The sequence below is a fragment of the Anastrepha obliqua genome, chromosome 1, assembly GCF_027943255.1.
Source record: "Anastrepha obliqua isolate idAnaObli1 chromosome 1, idAnaObli1_1.0, whole genome shotgun sequence".
NCBI classification, from domain to species: Eukaryota; Metazoa; Arthropoda; class Insecta; order Diptera; family Tephritidae; genus Anastrepha; species Anastrepha obliqua.
In genome coordinates, this window is record NC_072892.1 from 74,804,749 (window position 1) to 74,824,052 (window position 19,304).

Here is a 19,304-nt window from a genome sequence, read left to right on the forward strand (position 1 = left end):
AAAATCAATGTTCCTCAATTATATGTGGCATGGTCACGGGTCGGAAAACCATCTGCGTTGTTTGTTCTAGCACCTGATAATAAAACAAAAAATGTCGTGTATCACAAGGTGCTTAACTGAAGAGTGCAATCTATTAAAGCTTCATTGAAATACTTGATTAATACAAAAATTAACTGAATAAAATAAAAAATCTGCTTTTTTATTGTCTCTAGGGTAGAACAAAGTTCGCCGGGTCAGCTAGTTAACAATAACTGAAAAGCATGGCTGAATGAATCATATATTCATTGTATAGTGAAAATTTGGAAATAATATTTGATATTTTTTCACATACAACATATATACATATGTATGAAATATTAATAAATAACTTTTTTTGTCTGATACACGCACCAAATACTCAAAATGTATACAATCAAACAAACTTTACTAAAAATCAAGGGGGAAATCCCCATTTGTTCTCCCGCCCCTTTTAAAAAAAGGGGTATAAGGGGGGGGGGGGGGGGGGGGGGGGCGGGGTGGTAGAGGGGTGTATCCCCATCTTAAAACTGAAAACAGAACCTACCGGAGGCTTATAGTTTTTAAGTTATTTGAGTTTAAAAATTGTAAAATTGACCAAGAATCCTCCTATTTTGGTTACTACAACCAGCCGAAGTGCTGCCAGACATCGTATAAATAAACAATTTTAGAAGATAATAAATGACTAGAAATACAAAATTTTACAAATTATTTCTATATTATATACGTCTACATATATATATAGGTATATTTATGGATATATGTATATATTTATATATATATATGTATATATTTATATACATATATATATTAATGCTTGATTTTCAGTAAAGTAATATATTATATGTTTGATTGTATGCATTTTGAATATATGATATATATATTTTTAATTCCAAATTTTCCCTATATTATGAATATATGATATATATATATACATATATATATTTAAAAAAAAAAAAGAAAAAAAAGCGCCGCAGGCGAAAATTTGGAATAAAAAATTGCGCGATTTTTAATTCCAAATTTTCACTATATTATACATATATATATTTAAAAAAAAAGAAAAAAAAAAGCGCCGCAGGCGAAAATTTGGAATAAAAAATCGCGCGATTTTTAATTCCAAATTTTCACTATTTTATACATATATATATTTAAAAAAAAAAGAAAAAAAAAAAGCGCCGCAGGCGAAAATTTGGAATAAAAAATCGCGCGATTTTTAATTCCAAATTTTCCCTATATTATGAATATATTATATATATTCTTTTTTATATATTAAATATCTATATATAAAAAAGAATAATTAAAACATTTTGCGTAAAACTTTCACTTCAAAAAAATAACCCTTAATAGTGCAACACCGTCTCCGCTGCACATAAGAGTTTTACGTGAAGCGGAACTGTATTTCGAAAATCATATCGATATTGTATTTATATATATTTATGAACTCAATATATACACCTTAGAGGTTGTAAACCCCCATTCCTTCATTATTCTAACAGAAAAGAGTGTGTGGAAATTATGTTCCTATGTTGCTTCGTTTTCAATCGCATTCTATTATTTTTTTTTTATTTTTTGCTTCTGGCAGCACTCCATTCAGCCATGCTTTTCAGTTATTGTAAATTTAGCTGGCATATTTGGAGTTAGCAACTTAAAAATGCAATATAAATGGTTAATTTGTGGTATAAATAAATAAAAAGAGTTAAAAACGTATGTGTATGTTAATATAGTTTCAATATTTATTAAAATAAATGTGATAAATGTACTTATTCTATCAAAATTTGGTGAAGATAAAAGACAAACTTTATCAACAAATAACTTAAAAACTATTATTAACAGAATAGTGTTGGTGCTAGTTTTAGCAAAATAAGCACGAAGTGAACATCTCCTGTGAATTTCATTGAAAAATTCGTAATATTTCTCTCAAAACAAGTGATGGGAGAACACATGGGGTCGGAGCCTATATATATATATGAATAGACGTATATAACATAGATATAAACTGGAAAATTTTGTACTTTTATTCTAGAGGGGGGGGGGTGTAGAGGGGTGTATCCCCATCTTAAAACTGAAAACAGAACCTACCGGAGGCTTATAGTTTTTAAGTTATTTGAGTTTAAAAATTGTAAAATTGACCAAGAATCCTCCTATTTTGGTTACTACAACCAGCCGAAGTGCTGCCAGACATCGTATAAATAAACAATTTTAGAAGATAATAAATGACTAGAAATACAAAATTTTACAAATTATTTCTATATTATATACGTCTACATATATATATAGGTATATTTATGGATATATGTATATATTTATATATATATATGTATATATTTATATACATATATATATTAATGCTTGATTTTCAGTAAAGTAATATATTATATGTTTGATTGTATGCATTTTGAATATATGATATATATATTTTTAATTCCAAATTTTCCCTATATTATGAATATATGATATATATATATACATATATATATTTAAAAAAAAAAAAGAAAAAAAAGCGCCGCAGGCGAAAATTTGGAATAAAAAATTGCGCGATTTTTAATTCCAAATTTTCACTATATTATACATATATATATTTAAAAAAAAAGAAAAAAAAAAGCGCCGCAGGCGAAAATTTGGAATAAAAAATCGCGCGATTTTTAATTCCAAATTTTCACTATTTTATACATATATATATTTAAAAAAAAAAGAAAAAAAAAAGCGCCGCAGGCGAAAATTTGGAATAAAAAATCGCGCGATTTTTAATTCCAAATTTTCCCTATATTATGAATATATTATATATATTCTTTTTTATATATTAAATATCTATATATAAAAAAGAATAATTAAAACATTTTGCGTAAAACTTTCACTTCAAAAAAATAACCCTTAATAGTGCAACACCGTCTCCGCTGCACATAAGAGTTTTACGTGAAGCGGAACTGTATTTCGAAAATCATATCGATATTGTATTTATATATATTTATGAACTCAATATATACACCTTAGAGGTTGTAAACCCCCATTCCTTCATTATTCTAACAGAAAAGAGTGTGTGGAAATTATGTTCCTATGTTGCTTCGTTTTCAATCGCATTCTATTATTTTTTTTTTATTTTTTGCTTCTGGCAGCACTCCATTCAGCCATGCTTTTCAGTTATTGTAAATTTAGCTGGCATATTTGGAGTTAGCAACTTAAAAATGCAATATAAATGGTTAATTTGTGGTATAAATAAATAAAAAGAGTTAAAAACGTATGTGTATGTTAATATAGTTTCAATATTTATTAAAATAAATGTGATAAATGTACTTATTCTATCAAAATTTGGTGAAGATAAAAGACAAACTTTATCAACAAATAACTTAAAAACTATTATTAACAGAATAGTGTTGGTGCTAGTTTTAGCAAAATAAGCACGAAGTGAACATCTCCTGTGAATTTCATTGAAAAATTCGTAATATTTCTCTCAAAACAAGTGATGGGAGAACACATGGGGTCGGAGCCTATATATATATATGAATAGACGTATATAACATAGATATAAACTGGAAAATTTTGTACTTTTATTCTAGAGGGGGGGGGGTGTAGAGGGGTGTATCCCCATCTTAAAACTGAAAACAGAACCTACCGGAGGCTTATAGTTTTTAAGTTATTTGAGTTTAAAAATTGTAAAATTGACCAAGAATCCTCCTATTTTGGTTACTACAACCAGCCGAAGTGCTGCCAGACATCGTATAAATAAACAATTTTAGAAGATAATAAATGACTAGAAATACAAAATTTTACAAATTATTTCTATATTATATACGTCTACATATATATATAGGTATATTTATGGATATATGTATATATTTATATATATATATGTATATATTTATATACATATATATATTAATGCTTGATTTTCAGTAAAGTAATATATTATATGTTTGATTGTATGCATTTTGAATATATGATATATATATTTTTAATTCCAAATTTTCCCTATATTATGAATATATGATATATATATATACATATATATATTTAAAAAAAAAAAAGAAAAAAAAGCGCCGCAGGCGAAAATTTGGAATAAAAAATTGCGCGATTTTTAATTCCAAATTTTCACTATATTATACATATATATATTTAAAAAAAAAGAAAAAAAAAAGCGCCGCAGGCGAAAATTTGGAATAAAAAATCGCGCGATTTTTAATTCCAAATTTTCACTATTTTATACATATATATATTTAAAAAAAAAAGAAAAAAAAAAGCGCCGCAGGCGAAAATTTGGAATAAAAAATCGCGCGATTTTTAATTCCAAATTTTCCCTATATTATGAATATATTATATATATTCTTTTTTATATATTAAATATCTATATATAAAAAAGAATAATTAAAACATTTTGCGTAAAACTTTCACTTCAAAAAAATAACCCTTAATAGTGCAACACCGTCTCCGCTGCACATAAGAGTTTTACGTGAAGCGGAACTGTATTTCGAAAATCATATCGATATTGTATTTATATATATTTATGAACTCAATATATACACCTTAGAGGTTGTAAACCCCCATTCCTTCATTATTCTAACAGAAAAGAGTGTGTGGAAATTATGTTCCTATGTTGCTTCGTTTTCAATCGCATTCTATTATTTTTTTTTTATTTTTTGCTTCTGGCAGCACTCCATTCAGCCATGCTTTTCAGTTATTGTAAATTTAGCTGGCATATTTGGAGTTAGCAACTTAAAAATGCAATATAAATGGTTAATTTGTGGTATAAATAAATAAAAAGAGTTAAAAACGTATGTGTATGTTAATATAGTTTCAATATTTATTAAAATAAATGTGATAAATGTACTTATTCTATCAAAATTTGGTGAAGATAAAAGACAAACTTTATCAACAAATAACTTAAAAACTATTATTAACAGAATAGTGTTGGTGCTAGTTTTAGCAAAATAAGCACGAAGTGAACATCTCCTGTGAATTTCATTGAAAAATTCGTAATATTTCTCTCAAAACAAGTGATGGGAGAACACATGGGGTCGGAGCCTATATATATATATGAATAGACGTATATAACATAGATATAAACTGGAAAATTTTGTACTTTTATTCATTTATTATCTTCTAAAATTGTTTATTTATAAGATGTCTGGCAGCACTTCTTCTTGTTGAAATAATCAAAATAGGAGAATTCTTGGTCAATTTTACAAATTTTGAAATGGAATAACTTAAAAACTATAACCCCTCGCCAAGTGAGGTTTTCACCTTTAGAAAGTAGAATACCCCCAATAACCCCAATCAAAACCCAATCAATGTTTTTTTGCATGCGGCATTACTGACGAATTATAAAAAACATGCACATTTTGAAATCGCTCTCACGAGAAAGAGTTTCGCAGCTAGTTATCTATGGCATAGTTCGCTTTGACATCAATTACTGCGATATTAATATTGAAAACTAAAGGGGATGGGCTACCAAAGTTACATATGTATGTGTACATATATTCTTTCAACCGCAGCTCCAGCAACCATGTACAGATTTGGCAACACTTACACAAACACGCTTTCCCCCAATCCAACCCATCAAGCGCATCCCCTTACATACGTATTTATATTTACTTCATAAACATTTCGTTTTCTTATACACTATTCTATTTAACAGCATTACCCATCCTTTGTAAATTGCTTGCTTTGAAAATTAGCACTGCCGTCCATATCAACCGCCCACCCACCCACGGGAATACAGTGTGCTTTGAGTTGGATTGCAATATCAGCTAATTTTCGACAATCGAACACTTATTTCCTTTGCATACACTGGTGAAAATACAGTACATTAAAAAATTTCTTGGCATATACTAAAGCTTCGGAATATGTATGTAAGATATCCACTAATTTTCACAAATATCTTTGCGGTATACACCTTTCACTGCTGCAACTCGAACTCATTTTCGCCTTCCACCGTGTAGCAGAATTTTCCAAAGGTCGCTATTGTAACTCGCCGCCTTCTGCCTTGTAGCGCCCTTATAAATTTTTACGCACTTCACTTTGAACTAATTTTTATAGCTTTTTCCACATGAAAAATTATATTTTCTACGCACGCACACACACTTCAAAATGTTTTGTAACAGCCTTATTTACACATTTCTAGTGAGTGAACGAGATTTTCCTCTATTTTTCACTGTGGGAACACCACTACACTCGTTTACACTTCCTTTTTTCTTCATCATCCCTACATTTCAAATCTAGACGAATTGTGCGATTTTCTGTTGCACTACGCCATGAATACAAGGTATTGTGAATATAAAAGCTAATGAATTTTTGTCTTTCAGCGAGGTTTTTATTCAATATCGACCAAGTTGAATATTTATATGAACGAAATTTTTCGCGACTAACGCGACTTTTGTTGCTCACTCACACGCATGACACAAATGAAGCAACTTAAGAAATAAATCCAAATGTCATGAAAGAGAGCTAAATAACCGATTTCCTCAGAAAATTGAGAAGGTTGAGAACGGAATGAATAGGCAAAGAATAAAAGAAAATGTACTCCTAAATCTGGTTCCGTATTAGCAAAAGAAAGAAACTATCCGAGTATTATCGATAAACTAGTAAAAATCAAAATCTTTGTTTAACATTTCTGATGCCTTAAAGCACGTTTACATATGCAGTGAATAGCAATAAATCCCAAATTAATCTACCCGTTCACATATGGTAGATTACCTGCAAAATGACAATCAGCCGTCAATACTATTTTGAGAGGTTTTTCTTCATAGAAATTATTTTGGTGGAATATTTTGATGTTGTTGGTTTCTTTAATTATTATTAACGATATGAAGAAAATACAAGGAGAAAGAATAGCTAATTTTATTGCGCAATTGGCTGCTAAAAATAAATAGGAAATCCGTATGCGACGTTTACTGAGGTTGCAAAAAATTATGGCATTAATACGCATGCGAAATTTGATTTTAAATTCTATAATAAGCAGGAACAGGCCAAAGCGTTTATGGACACACGTAAGTAACTGTGTTTGTTTTTGTTTTTATTAGTGAATATAATAAGTAACGCGTGTCCGTGTTTTCTAGTTGAGGCATGCCAAGTTCTGAGAGGTAGACATTCCTTGCAGCACCGACCAGTTTTTTAAGGAGTGCTTTAGGATGAGCCGGGATTCCTTTGCCTTTTTATGTAAGGAAGTCATGCCCATTGCAAAAACTGATACAACCAAGGTGGATTTATTAAGGTGACAGCATTCTGAATTTTTCGCCTTAGGTATGGCTTACGTCAAAATGATATGGTTTGTTTGCATGTATTGGTATGTTTACATTCGTATGTTTACATTTGATTACTGATTTTGACGTGATGCTTGGACCAAACGCAACAACAAATACATGTAGGGTTTTACTTATATGTGTTTGCTGTCACCTGTAATAAATTCGCTTGGATACAACGTATAGGAAATGCATCCCTTTAGACAAACGTCTCGCGATTGCTTTACAAGCGCTTGGTTCTTCAGCTGAATATAGGACGATCGGCAGACCGCTCGGAGTATCAAAAGGAAGCGTATGCAACATTTTACAGGATTTTTTTCAGTTAGTATTTACGCAGCAGATTTCTTACCCAAGAGAAAATTGAAGAATGTGTTAAAGGATTTGAGAAAATTGGATTTCCACAATGTTTGGGTGATGTCGGTAAGTGTATTTATTTTACTTAATGCTCAAAGATCTCACATACTTAAGTTTAATTAACTTCAGATGGATGCCATATTGAAATAAGACCTTCAGCTAGTGATGCTGTAGACTATTATAACTATAAGGGTTGGTACTCAATGGTTTTGTATATAAGATCGATGTAAATACTGACCTTAATTTTTCATAAGTATAGGTTTATATATACATACATATAAAAGTTGGGGCACCCGGCCGCTGCAATGATTCTCAAATTTTCGAGCCGTCGTTATGTAACAGAATTCTTCAAAGCCCTCTTCTCAGCGAGAATACGAAACCAATTTTGGTACAAATGTTCCAGTCGTTGTGCTAGGAGACTCAGCGTTTCGCTTTACAGAGTTTCTAAAGAAGCCTTACCCTTACAACTCAACGGCCGGATACAGGGAAGAGATTTTTAATTACCAACATTCCAAGTCTAGAAGAGTAGTAGAGAATGCTTTCGGTCACTTGAAAGCAAGGTTTAGGTTTTTATAATGACATCAAAAATGTATCGTCAATAATAAAATGTTGCTGTATTTTGCACAATTTTGTAAATGAACATAATGGTAGCATTAACAACAAATGGATCCAAAGCCAAACAAATTTCAAATTCGTTGATCAACGATAGCAACCATAACCTACGTACTAAAATCAAGAATCAATCGCTTCGTTTTTATCTTCCTTTTAAATTTCACATTTTTCTTTTTAAACTAATTTTTTTATTATATATATATATATACCCCCTGTCACCTGCTGCCCGGCAGGATATCTCCCTGATATAGGTGCGCTCATCAGAGGTGAAAACCGATTGGTTGTAAGTGACTTCAATGCGCATCACGATCTTTGGCATTCAAGCCTGCCAAATGATCGTAGGGGACAGCTATTGGTAGAGCATATAGACGATTCGACATTCAGCACTGTAAACGACGACGCCCCCACCAGGGTAGTGGGCAATTGCAGCAGCTCGCCTGACCTAACAATAGCTAGCGCGGGTCTGATAAATAGCATAACGTGGCGACCTATGCTATCGCTTGCATCAGACCACTTGCCCATTATCGTCTCGATTGAGAGACCTGCCGACTTTGTTTCCGCGAATCACCGGTCCTACTTTAACTTTAAAAAAGCTAATTGGGCCGGCTTTACGGAATTTACCGAGGACACCTTCGCCGCTCTTCCCATCCCCACTGATGTGTGCGCAGGCGAACGCGCATTCCGCAAGGTGCTCACAACTGCTGCGGCTCGCTTCATTCCTGCTGTAAGTTTTAAGGACATTCGTCTCCATTTCACAGCCGAAGCAGCCAGCTTAGCAAACGAGCGTGACCACCTACGCCAGGACGATCCCGGCGATCCCCGCATAAGGGATCTCAATTTGGAGATCCGGCAACTGGTAAATCAACATAAGCGGACCAAATGGGTTGAGCACCTGAAGATCTGTAACCTCACCTCTGGGGTGAGTAAGCTCTGGTCCACCGTTAGGTCCCTGTCGAACCCGCCGAAGCACAACGACAAGGTGGATATCACCTTCAACGGTTGCATTTCGTCGGACCCGAAGAGATGCCCGAGCTATTTTAGCCGGCATTTCCTACTGCATCCTCCGGTCGACAGAACCAAACGTCGTGCTACCAGAAGGCCGCACAAACTGACGAACGACAGTGCGCCACTTACTTTCTCCGGTGATGAGGTTCAGGGGGCAATCAACAAATCGAAATCATCAAAAGCCATTGGCCCTGACCGATTAAACGCTCTGATGCTGAAGCATCTGGGACCTCTGGGAGTAGGATTCCTCACAAGGGTCTTCAATTTGTCCCTGGGCACTTTCATCATCCCTGACAAGTCGAAAGCAGGGAGAGTGGTCCCACTACTGAAACCTGGGAAACCCGGCAACCAAGGGGAATCTTATCGGCCGATAACTCTCCTTTCCCAGTAGTGAAGATACTTGAAGCCCTCCCACTCTTCACAAAACACCTGGCCCCAGCCCCACATCAGCACGGATTCCGACGAGTGCATAGCACCACCACTGCACTCACCGCCATAAACGCCCAGATAAACCGCGGGCTTAACCAAATCCGCCCCTGCGAGAGGACTGTCCTAGTAGCGTTGGACCTGAAGAAGGCTTTCGATACAGTCAGCCATTCCACGCTACTAGATGATATTTATCAGTCGACACTCCCGCCAGGGCTGAAGAGGTGGTCCACAAGAACAACTCCCTCACCGACCTTTCTCGCTTTTTCACTGCGAGCAATCTCCAACTTTCCCCCACCAAGTCCACGGCGACCCTCTTTACCACCTGGACAAAGGAGGTCAAGCTGTCCCTTAAGGTAAAAGTCGATGATACACCAATTCCGACGGTAAATAACCCCAGAATTTTGGGTGTAACCTTTGACAGCTTGCTTTCCTTCTCTGCTCATACAACCGCAATTGCCACAAAAGTCCAAAATCGCAACAAGGTCCTCAAATCGCTGGCCGGCAGCTGTTGCTTTCGACATTTAAGGCAATTGGCCGGCCGGTTCTTAACTATGCTGCGCCTGTCTGGTCGCCTGGAACTAGTGATTCGCAGTGGACAAAGCTATAGACAAAATACCGCCATTCGGACAGCGACCGGGTGCCTCCTGATGTCACCCATCCAACACCTTCACAACGAGGCACAAATGCTCCCAGTAGCGGAGCACAACAAACTGCTCAGCAAGCAGTTCCTGTTTGGATGTTACCGCAGGTTTCACCCCTGCAGACACCTGCTTGAGTCTGAGCCGCCTCCCAGGCACGTCAGGAGACACCTCTTAGACTACGCCGACGAAATCCAGGACAAAACTGACCGAAACCTACTGGACCGGACAGTATTTAGACAGTCAATAAACGACATTCACCGGGAGACCGTTACCACCTTCATGAACTCCCGTCCTGTGAATGCCGTAATCGGAGTCCAACCACCACCTATTGCAGATGAAGAGCTCCAGCTTCCCCGTAAGACCCGTGTAACACTGGCACAACTACGATCTGGATACTGTAGCAGGTTAAACTCCTACATATCCAGAATCGAACCCGACATTCCAAACACATGTCCGGCATGTGAAGGTACCCCGCACGACACTATCCACCTCTTCACATGCCCCCTAAAATCGACTCATCTAATACCCCCCTCCCTCTGGACCCAACCTGTCGAAACAGCATGTTTCCTGGGCCTACCCCTAGATGAGCTAGACGAAGATAACCGGTGATATGCCTACACTGACAGGGCTACCAATACTGTTAAAACAACAACAACAAGCTACGGCGGCCGCCGTATTAAATTACAACATATTGTTGAATAATAACCCTTGGTGCAAATGAATGGTTTACAAAGTTAATTTTTTATGTGGATATTCTGAAATAATTTTGATAATTGCCTAACACCAAATATTGGCATTTTACATTTTACATTTCAATGCAAATGCTATATTTAATTCTTTTGACTACCCTCCGCTATGTTAACTTTTCCAAGGCCGTTGTGAAATAATAAAAATTTCTTAGCCGCGTTTTGTTAGCATTTGACATTTAATCTGCACATTCGTTCCTGACCTTCTCTATGAATTTACGTTCTCTGGTAGTAGTTTACTAAACCCCGTCTGTGCGATGAAGCGTGCTCCGTCTCGGTAACTGTTGTTGCCATAGGGCTAATTCATGTTTTTGTTTTGGCGTCTCGTTCGTTATTGTTGCTACAATATTAGCATTTCATAATATAACTATCTGGATCACAGCATGAATTGGAAAATACCGTGAACATTTATTTTAAATTTTAAATAAAATTTTGTTACAAGAAAGCTCTATTGCCATCTAGCCTAACGAGTAAATATCCGAGCGTCAATAAAAATTTGCATAAATTTATTACCTTGATTTACCAAAAGAATCAACTATAGCATATCAATTGTACAATATTACAAAAAACTTTGAGGTTTCATATGAGAAAATAACACTATAAATGGCATATCCATATTTTCGAGTTACTTCCTAGTATAGATCAATAGCAATCAGCTGATATTTTTTCACAATCTTTTTCCGGTTTAATCATATGCAAAATTTCATTCAATAGTGAGGTGAAGTTTTCATCGCTTAAAAACCACTCGTCTTGTTTACAAATTTTCTCTTCGAAATCAGTGCGTTTAATCGTTGAAAAGAACTCTTTTACACTTACATTCCCGAAGCGCCGATAGTACAGTGGATAAATTATTCGTCGCTCATTGTCTGCGCACAGCTGACTTGCCGCAGAAGGCTCATACTCACCTCCCTCCCCATTTGTCTGTAATTTCTTCTCATATGCTTCCGCTAACAAATTTATGTCTTTTGAATCGAGTATGGATTCAATAATCTTATCAGAATCAAGAAATTGCACGACCTCGGCATCACCACTTACAAATACTTCAATGTTATCTTCGATTTTCACAGATATAGGTGAAACATTATTTAGTGTTGGACTATTCTGAATTAAGGAATCCTTATTAGAATACGATACCAATAATGGTGATGTTGGCACGTTTTCATTATTGTCCCAATTAGTCAGGTCGCTTCGATTTTTCGTTACATCAGTTTCTGACGTAGATGCATAATCATATTCATCCAATTTATCTACTAACTTCTTTACAAGACATTTTGCCTCCCTGATTACAACCACATCACAATCTTCACTAAGGCACTTTAGTATAACACCGAGACAACCGCGCTGAGAAAGTTCATTTAGTACTTTAGAAAATCGTAAACTTATTTCCTTTGCATTTAATTGAACGATTTTCCTTTTCTCTTTCGAGAATGTAACTGGGGGAAAAATGCCATCGATCATACCCTCATCGCTTAACATATTGCGGATTTCACTTTTCCAACAATTCAAAGCTTCAACTTTTACCTCCCAATGCAAATCGCTAACTATACAGTACGCGAGCGTCGAGTAAAAGGTGTCTCTAAAGCGGCTGGGTATTTTGCGTAATTCGTTCAATTTAGTTAGAGTGCGCAAGGCTTCCTTACGAACGATGCCTTCTGATTCGTTGTAGAGTACACCGAATAGGTGATCCTTCGAATTAATATTGTAAGAAACACTATTAACTAATTTGATTAATTAGTTTGCTCCAATAGAACTTACTGGCAAATTCTGTTTGCAAAGATCCAATTCCCATATTCCATTAATAGCTACAAGTTCCGCAATACATTTTAGTGCAGAAGCGCGGACATAAGGCTCGGAATCCTGTTTGGCCATATCATATACAATACGGCACATCCAGTTTTCGGCTAAGAATTTTTGAAATGCTGGATATTCTGTGAAATTTAAATGAATTAAATAAATCAAATATAATGAAAGTGTGCGTAAGTATAAGTATTTGTCTTACTTAGACGGGATATATCGGCGATTGAGATAACAAGCTCTAAAATGCTATCTCGCACCTCCCAAGCGGGATCATGACTACGTTTCATGATAACTGGGCCCATTACTATTAAACCAGAGCCTTTGAGGTTATCTACAAGTAGCGCCATATTCGGTGAAAGGTAGTGTTCTATTGAGAGCTGTAGCAATTTAAGTGACTGGACAGTTACCTGTAAAATCCATAGTTACAACAGGAAAAATATTTATATTTAATTTATAAATTATACCTTTGTTGGTAAATCGTCAACCTGAAGCAGATACAGGACACAATTGACCAAGCAAATTGTCTCGATTGAGTCTTTCCATGTGATTTTATACCGTTCGATCAACGTTTGCATTGAAACTAAAATAGCGTGTATAACATTGTCAAACTCAGAAATAATTGAGAAGCTAGGTACATGTTTTAATGTGTAAGAGCAACCCTCTTGAAATTCGGTAAAACTATTTGGATACATTGTCAACATGAACTCCTTAAGCGCATATATACAAGCTTGAAATACAAGCACTGCCTGATCACGCTCCAATATATCCACCACTGACATTACTCCATTTATTGCTTTTAAAGATAAATCTGCATTCATTGCTGGCGACATGTTAAAGAGTAAGTCGCGATAGGCGTAACTAATGCGCAGTGTAAGTTCGCATATTATTTCGAATATCTTTGTCATATACTTCTCAAATATTTCTTCTTCGAGGAACTCGTGGGAACGTAAAAGCATATGCAGTGGCAGCAATTGAAATGTAATGAGCTGGTTCTCGAATCGTACTAGCTCGTTTTCGATAAAAACTTCTTTAGGCACGCGAGTACCGAGTTTTTTCCACAATTTATGATTGACTTCAGCTATTTTCAAAAAGCTCACACAGTAATTTCGTGCAACGCAGAACTTCATTTGATTGAATATCGAAACACCGAGCTCATTAAAACCATCCCGGGGAATCTGATCTCCACTGCATTTATCATACATCAATATAGCAAAATAATATGACGACAATGTTGTTAACATTTTACGAATAAAATATTCGTTATGAGACATATCGCTTAACTTCCAAACCGTGATATCAATATCATATTCAAGCTTGCAGTACTTTGCAATGTTAGACTTTTCTTCGGATACTAGTGTTTGTTCAAGTATAAATGATATCAGCTCTAGTGTTGAGGACAGCTTGTGTTGCAATTCATGATCATCAACACACACCATAATGCTCTCATTGTGACTGTCAAATACATTCTCGTTGAGAGGTTTTAAAATTTCCTTCAGAATTTCTTTAACCACCACCGCATCCTTCGTTTTGACATCGAATTTATAGAGTATTTCATACAGCAAGTGGCGTGCTTCACGCACCACATATAATGTATGATCCTGATTACAATATTCTATAAGAAATTGCCATACTTTTACGGAACGTAAATATGCTAAGCCAATGCTGTATTTTGATACTGCATGCAAGAGCCTAATAATCGCCAATTTAATAGATGGACTAAATCGGTGCGATTCACGATTTACTATGACTAGTACTCTAAAAAGAAGTTTTCATTTCATAAGTCTTTTGATAAATAACATATCGTAAGTAATGATGCTTACTTGTCCATTAAACGCCGTTCTCTTATTTCGATTATGGTCCATTCGTTGGTCGTAAGTAAACCAAAAATGTTAAAAACAAATGAGATTACTTTAGGATTCAACTTGCTAATATCCTCACAGAGTATGTTTAAGCATCGACTAACCCATTCCAATGCAAATGGTGCTTGCAGTATATAAGCGTTATCTGGAAATTTTTAAAGAATTATCGAGCAGGTTGTTATTCACTTCAGTGAATTTCAATGCGCTTGCCAGAAAATTTCAATGAAATTCTCTGAGAAATGAGTTACAGAACCTACCCGATTACACAAACATTGAACAGCAATAGAAATTTCACTTGCAACCTCTTACCTTTGGCAGCCAGGTGCATGATGAGCTTTTCGAAGTATACAGTATTCGTTGTGACGAAATTCTCATCAAGGAAAAATTCGAAAATGCGCTTTAAGTTTGAGATTATTTCCAATTGAGTTTCCATCTTGCAACTAAAGTATGCTCAATTGCAGTATCTGATTTGTACTTGCCAAATAATATGCAACGGCGCCATGCAATGGAAATTTAATATTTTTTATAAATCTAAAAATTTGATTGCAATTTGTTATCACCGGAGGGACAATATAAACAGTGTTAATTGATAAAGTACGTTAAGTGAATACCAAAGCGAATTCAGAGAAGGTAATATCATATCAAGGCAAGAAATAATAGCATACATCAAGGTGGATTTATTAAGGTGATCGCAACCACCCGGCTGAATTTTTCGCTGTAGATATGTACGACGTCAAAATGACGTTTTGTTTGTGTGTGTGTGCTTATATTTATGTGTTTGCAAATACTGCTACGTATTAATAATGTATCTCTTTTTATTACACATATGACCTGCCTGGTTCAATTTAATATTTGGTGATTTAAAATTATAAGTCAAGATTATGTACGTTTGCTAAGCTACTGGTGCAAATGGAACATTTATTCGTGTATGCCAATTTATGGACTCGCAGTTGTCCTTTTATTTAATTCATTTAAAATTTTAGGATAATTTATTGTGGCTGTATCATTTCTAGACCGTGGGTTTCATTGCTAGACCCGTTTACGCTCATGCATGCCTGTCCAGCAGCTTATATGTGTGCGTGTCAGGTGCATGACGCTTGCCCGCAAACGTTCATGTAAAAAATGTCATGTGCCATTTGAATTGAGTTCGTAGAGTGCGCACGTAAATATGTCGTCTTCGGAAGATGATCTGTTGTTGCTTGTACCTGCAGCGGTTTTACTTGAATTTCTTCCACACACCTATTCGTCTCGAATGTCAGCACAAACTAAGACACTACTGCATGTCATGCAGACTGCGACACGGTCATGCAAAGCGAAAAAATCTAAAATTTTTGATTTTCATTATGCAAAAGCCGACGACAAATATGTGTGACACGAAGCAAGTACGTGTGTTACCCGAAACGCACACATATAAGCTGCTGGACATGCATGCATGAGCGTGGCCGGAGCTAATACAAAGCACTGGTTCAATTCGCTGATTATGGAAAAAACGTAGAAACACTTAATAATGCAGACCCACAAGAGTTGGCAATATATTTATCTGGTGGTGGTTTATGTACTGCTGCTTTGAAGCTGGTTACTGGCCTCGAGTTATCACCTCTTTCTATATGGGTAAGCCAGCCTTTCCATATGGTATTACCAAAGAAGGCGCCAATAAAGCATGGGCGTGGTTACAATAAAATGAAATGGTTGGTGAGAATAAGTAGTTTCTATGCAAGCATCTTGCTTGCTATACGACTTTTTCTGTAATTTAAATTTGTCTCATCGCAAAAAAAGCTGCCTATATGGCCCGGTCACTGTTACAAAAACTCATTTATGATTATGAATTAGAAAATTCGACTAGCGTACGTAAATATATAGCAAACAAGCCTCAAAGTCTCAACGCTTTTATACCGCAATGGCTATATTATGGCTACAATTTATGCAATTTTTTTATTCATTTTATATCATTTATTAAAAACATGCGTAAAAACAGTTGGTGAATTGTCCAGAGCTGTTGTATTTGTTCGTCAAACATAATCCTTTAATTGAAGTTGCCGAATTACCACATGCACTGTTGGAAGCCGGAAGCTAATATTACAAACCAGGAAATTGTGTCTGTCCGTGAATACATAATCTTTTTTGTCGCACGGATTGAAATTGAATGCTAACTCAGATATCGAGTATAAGCAGGTGTGCATAATAATAATTCGAATAATAGGCATAAATAATCAAATTTTTTATATCATAAGTGCTCACAGATTTAAAGGACGTCATACAGACCTACATATATCAATACCGCACAGCGCACAGCAGAAGATAAAATACCAATAGATTAAATAAAATTAAAGTAAATTTAAATTAAATTAAATAATTTATTTTTCTATCAATTTTGCAAAGTTTAAGAACTTATATTCTAAATACAGATTATAAAAATTATGTGGAAAATGTGGCGACTTTTTATATTGTGACAATTACCAGCCTAGTTTTTCAGCTAACTTTTCTTCAGGTGGTAAATTAGTTAAACTTTTCTCTTCTTGTTTTTCTGCTAGAAGTATGGAAAACAATCGTTGCTTTTTTTAGTTTTGGCGAGTGTTTCTGACGCCCATTGTAATTGTATGGAATTCTCCTAGCCGCCGCTGTGCTTAGGAAGAAATTTTCTTTAAATGCAAGAATCGGTAAGTATTCTCTTTGCTTACCTGCATTCACATCACCGCATCGCAAATGCTGGCATCTTCAAAGCAATTTTCCCACAAATTAATAAATCCATCTTGGAATTTACTAAGCAATTTAATTTCACAAGCAAAGCGCCCTGAACACAAACAGCTGATTTTGACGTGATGCCTACACCACAGGCAAGAACAAATACATGTATGTTTTTTCTTATATGTGGTTGCCAGCACCTGTAATAAATTCGCCTTGGAATACACGATTGCGCCTTCCGAGTTCGCCGTGTTGTAAGAGTCTATGCACGGCGTATCTAGATAGCAGTTGTAGAATAACAAAAAGTTACATGTAGTTTGTTCTTGCCTGGCTAGAACAACTAGGATTATTAATTACTCCTGAGCAAAAAGTAACAGCATTCATAATAACAACGTGTTCAATTTTGTTATTAAATGAAAATGGAGAGCAGGTAAAACGAAATTTGCGAAGACATAGGTGTAAAAGTACGTTTTGAATTATGATTATCTTGCAGACACAAATTATTCATGTGAATCATCATCAACAAAATTGGGGGCCTGCTTTGTGGTGATGTGCAGTGCCTGCTGTGAGGATTTCATATACAATAAAAGGAAGCTATAAAAATTCCCGACAAATGTTATTTATATAAATTAAAGATTAAAAATTAAACAGATTTTGAAAAAGCAAACACGAAATAAAATGGTATTCTTAAAAAAAAAAAAGATATAATTAAAATGTCGTATTAGCAAGTTTTATTTAAGCTTAAACGTTTACAAACTACTTTTGTCTTTTTTATTTCAATTCCTTTACTTAGCTTGATGTTGACTATGACTATGAAGTTGTCGGATAACTATATGAATTACATTCGTTTCTACTACACAAAGCTAGCTTTATAATGATATAACAAATAGATACGTGGCTATGAGGAGAACACATACATATGTATATTAATGGGTTTACATGTAGGGGAAAACTGTTTGATAATTTATAAATTAAAGGTGGATTTGTTCGCAAATACGTACATTAAATTAGGTTATTTCATCGTTCTATTCAAACGTATCGGGACTAATGAAGTCCATAACCGCTTGTAGAGTGAAGTTTTCTTGCTTCAGTGCATGGACAAGAGGCTCAGCCCACTGCTGGTTGACTTCTATATTTCAGTATAGGAAAACAGGCACATCGCCTTTCGCAGCATATACATCTACCATACCAAGATATGAAACATAAATTAAAGCACATAAGACAAAAATTTTGCATACTCGTAAACAACTTTTTAAAATACTTACGCATAATCCTTGTGCATTTTGTTGAGCATCGTTTCTAACTGAAGGGAACTAAACATACATAACAATGTAGAAACAAAGAAATATGTAAACAAAGCGAATTCGCCTTGGCACAATTTTGAATGAGCCCAAGGCGAATTAATGAGCTCTTCTAATGACACCACCTTGTATAGATACGCCTTGAGCCCATGAATAAACAGGCAATACGAAGGGGAATTACTTGTTTGTGAAGAAGAAGAGTAGATGAAAGCAATGGGAACAACCAAAGTGGATTTATTAAGGTGACAGCATTCACCCAGCTGAATTTTTCGCCGTAGGTATGGCTTACGTCAAAATGATATGCTTTGTTTGTATGTATTGGTAAGTTTACATTCGTATGTTTACATTTGCTTGGTGATTTTGACGTGATGCTTGAACCAAACGCAACAACAAATACATGTAGGGTTTTACTTATATGTGTTTGCTGTCACCTGTAATAAATTCGCCTTCGGAACAACCAAACACTAGAAATTTAACACACACAATATATGTACTTTCATGCCACGGCGTCTTCAACATAAATATGTAATATGTATTTTTATTTGTGCTTTCCCAATTTAACACACAGCACTTCGTTTTCATTAGTTTGATTAGTTTGTGATCTCACAAATCACAATATTACGAAGCCATT

General features: G+C 35.1%; 2 protein-coding genes across 4 annotated transcripts in view; both read right to left on the bottom strand.

Moving 5' to 3' along the window:
* The window catches only part of LOC129244366 (filaggrin-2), a 72,084-nt gene extending 65,590 nt beyond the window's left edge, over positions 1 to 6,494 (bottom strand). For 2 of the 3 annotated variants that reach the window (XM_054881999.1, XM_054881988.1), the window contains exons 1-2: positions 5,903 to 6,494; positions 5,651 to 5,796 (exon numbers count right to left, since the gene is read on the bottom strand). In XM_054881999.1, the coding sequence (XP_054737974.1) occupies positions 5,651 to 5,697 (47 nt within the window). In that variant the 5' untranslated portion in view covers positions 5,698 to 5,796; positions 5,903 to 6,494. The remainder of the gene's footprint in view (positions 1 to 5,650; positions 5,797 to 5,902) is intronic. The other variant, XM_054881993.1, reaches the window with a different exon arrangement.
* Positions 6,495 to 11,523: 5,029 nt separating this feature from the next.
* Positions 11,524 to 15,302, bottom strand: LOC129250076 (uncharacterized). The gene is made up of 6 exons (XM_054889720.1): positions 15,000 to 15,302; positions 14,652 to 14,835; positions 13,296 to 14,586; positions 13,034 to 13,238; positions 12,790 to 12,962; positions 11,524 to 12,720 (listed from the first exon to the last, which is right to left on the bottom strand). Exons 1-6 carry the CDS (start codon positions 15,121 to 15,123, stop codon positions 11,677 to 11,679), a joined length of 3,021 nt encoding a protein of 1,006 aa, XP_054745695.1. The 5' UTR covers positions 15,124 to 15,302; the 3' UTR covers positions 11,524 to 11,676.
* Between the last annotated feature and the right edge of the window lie 4,002 nt (positions 15,303 to 19,304).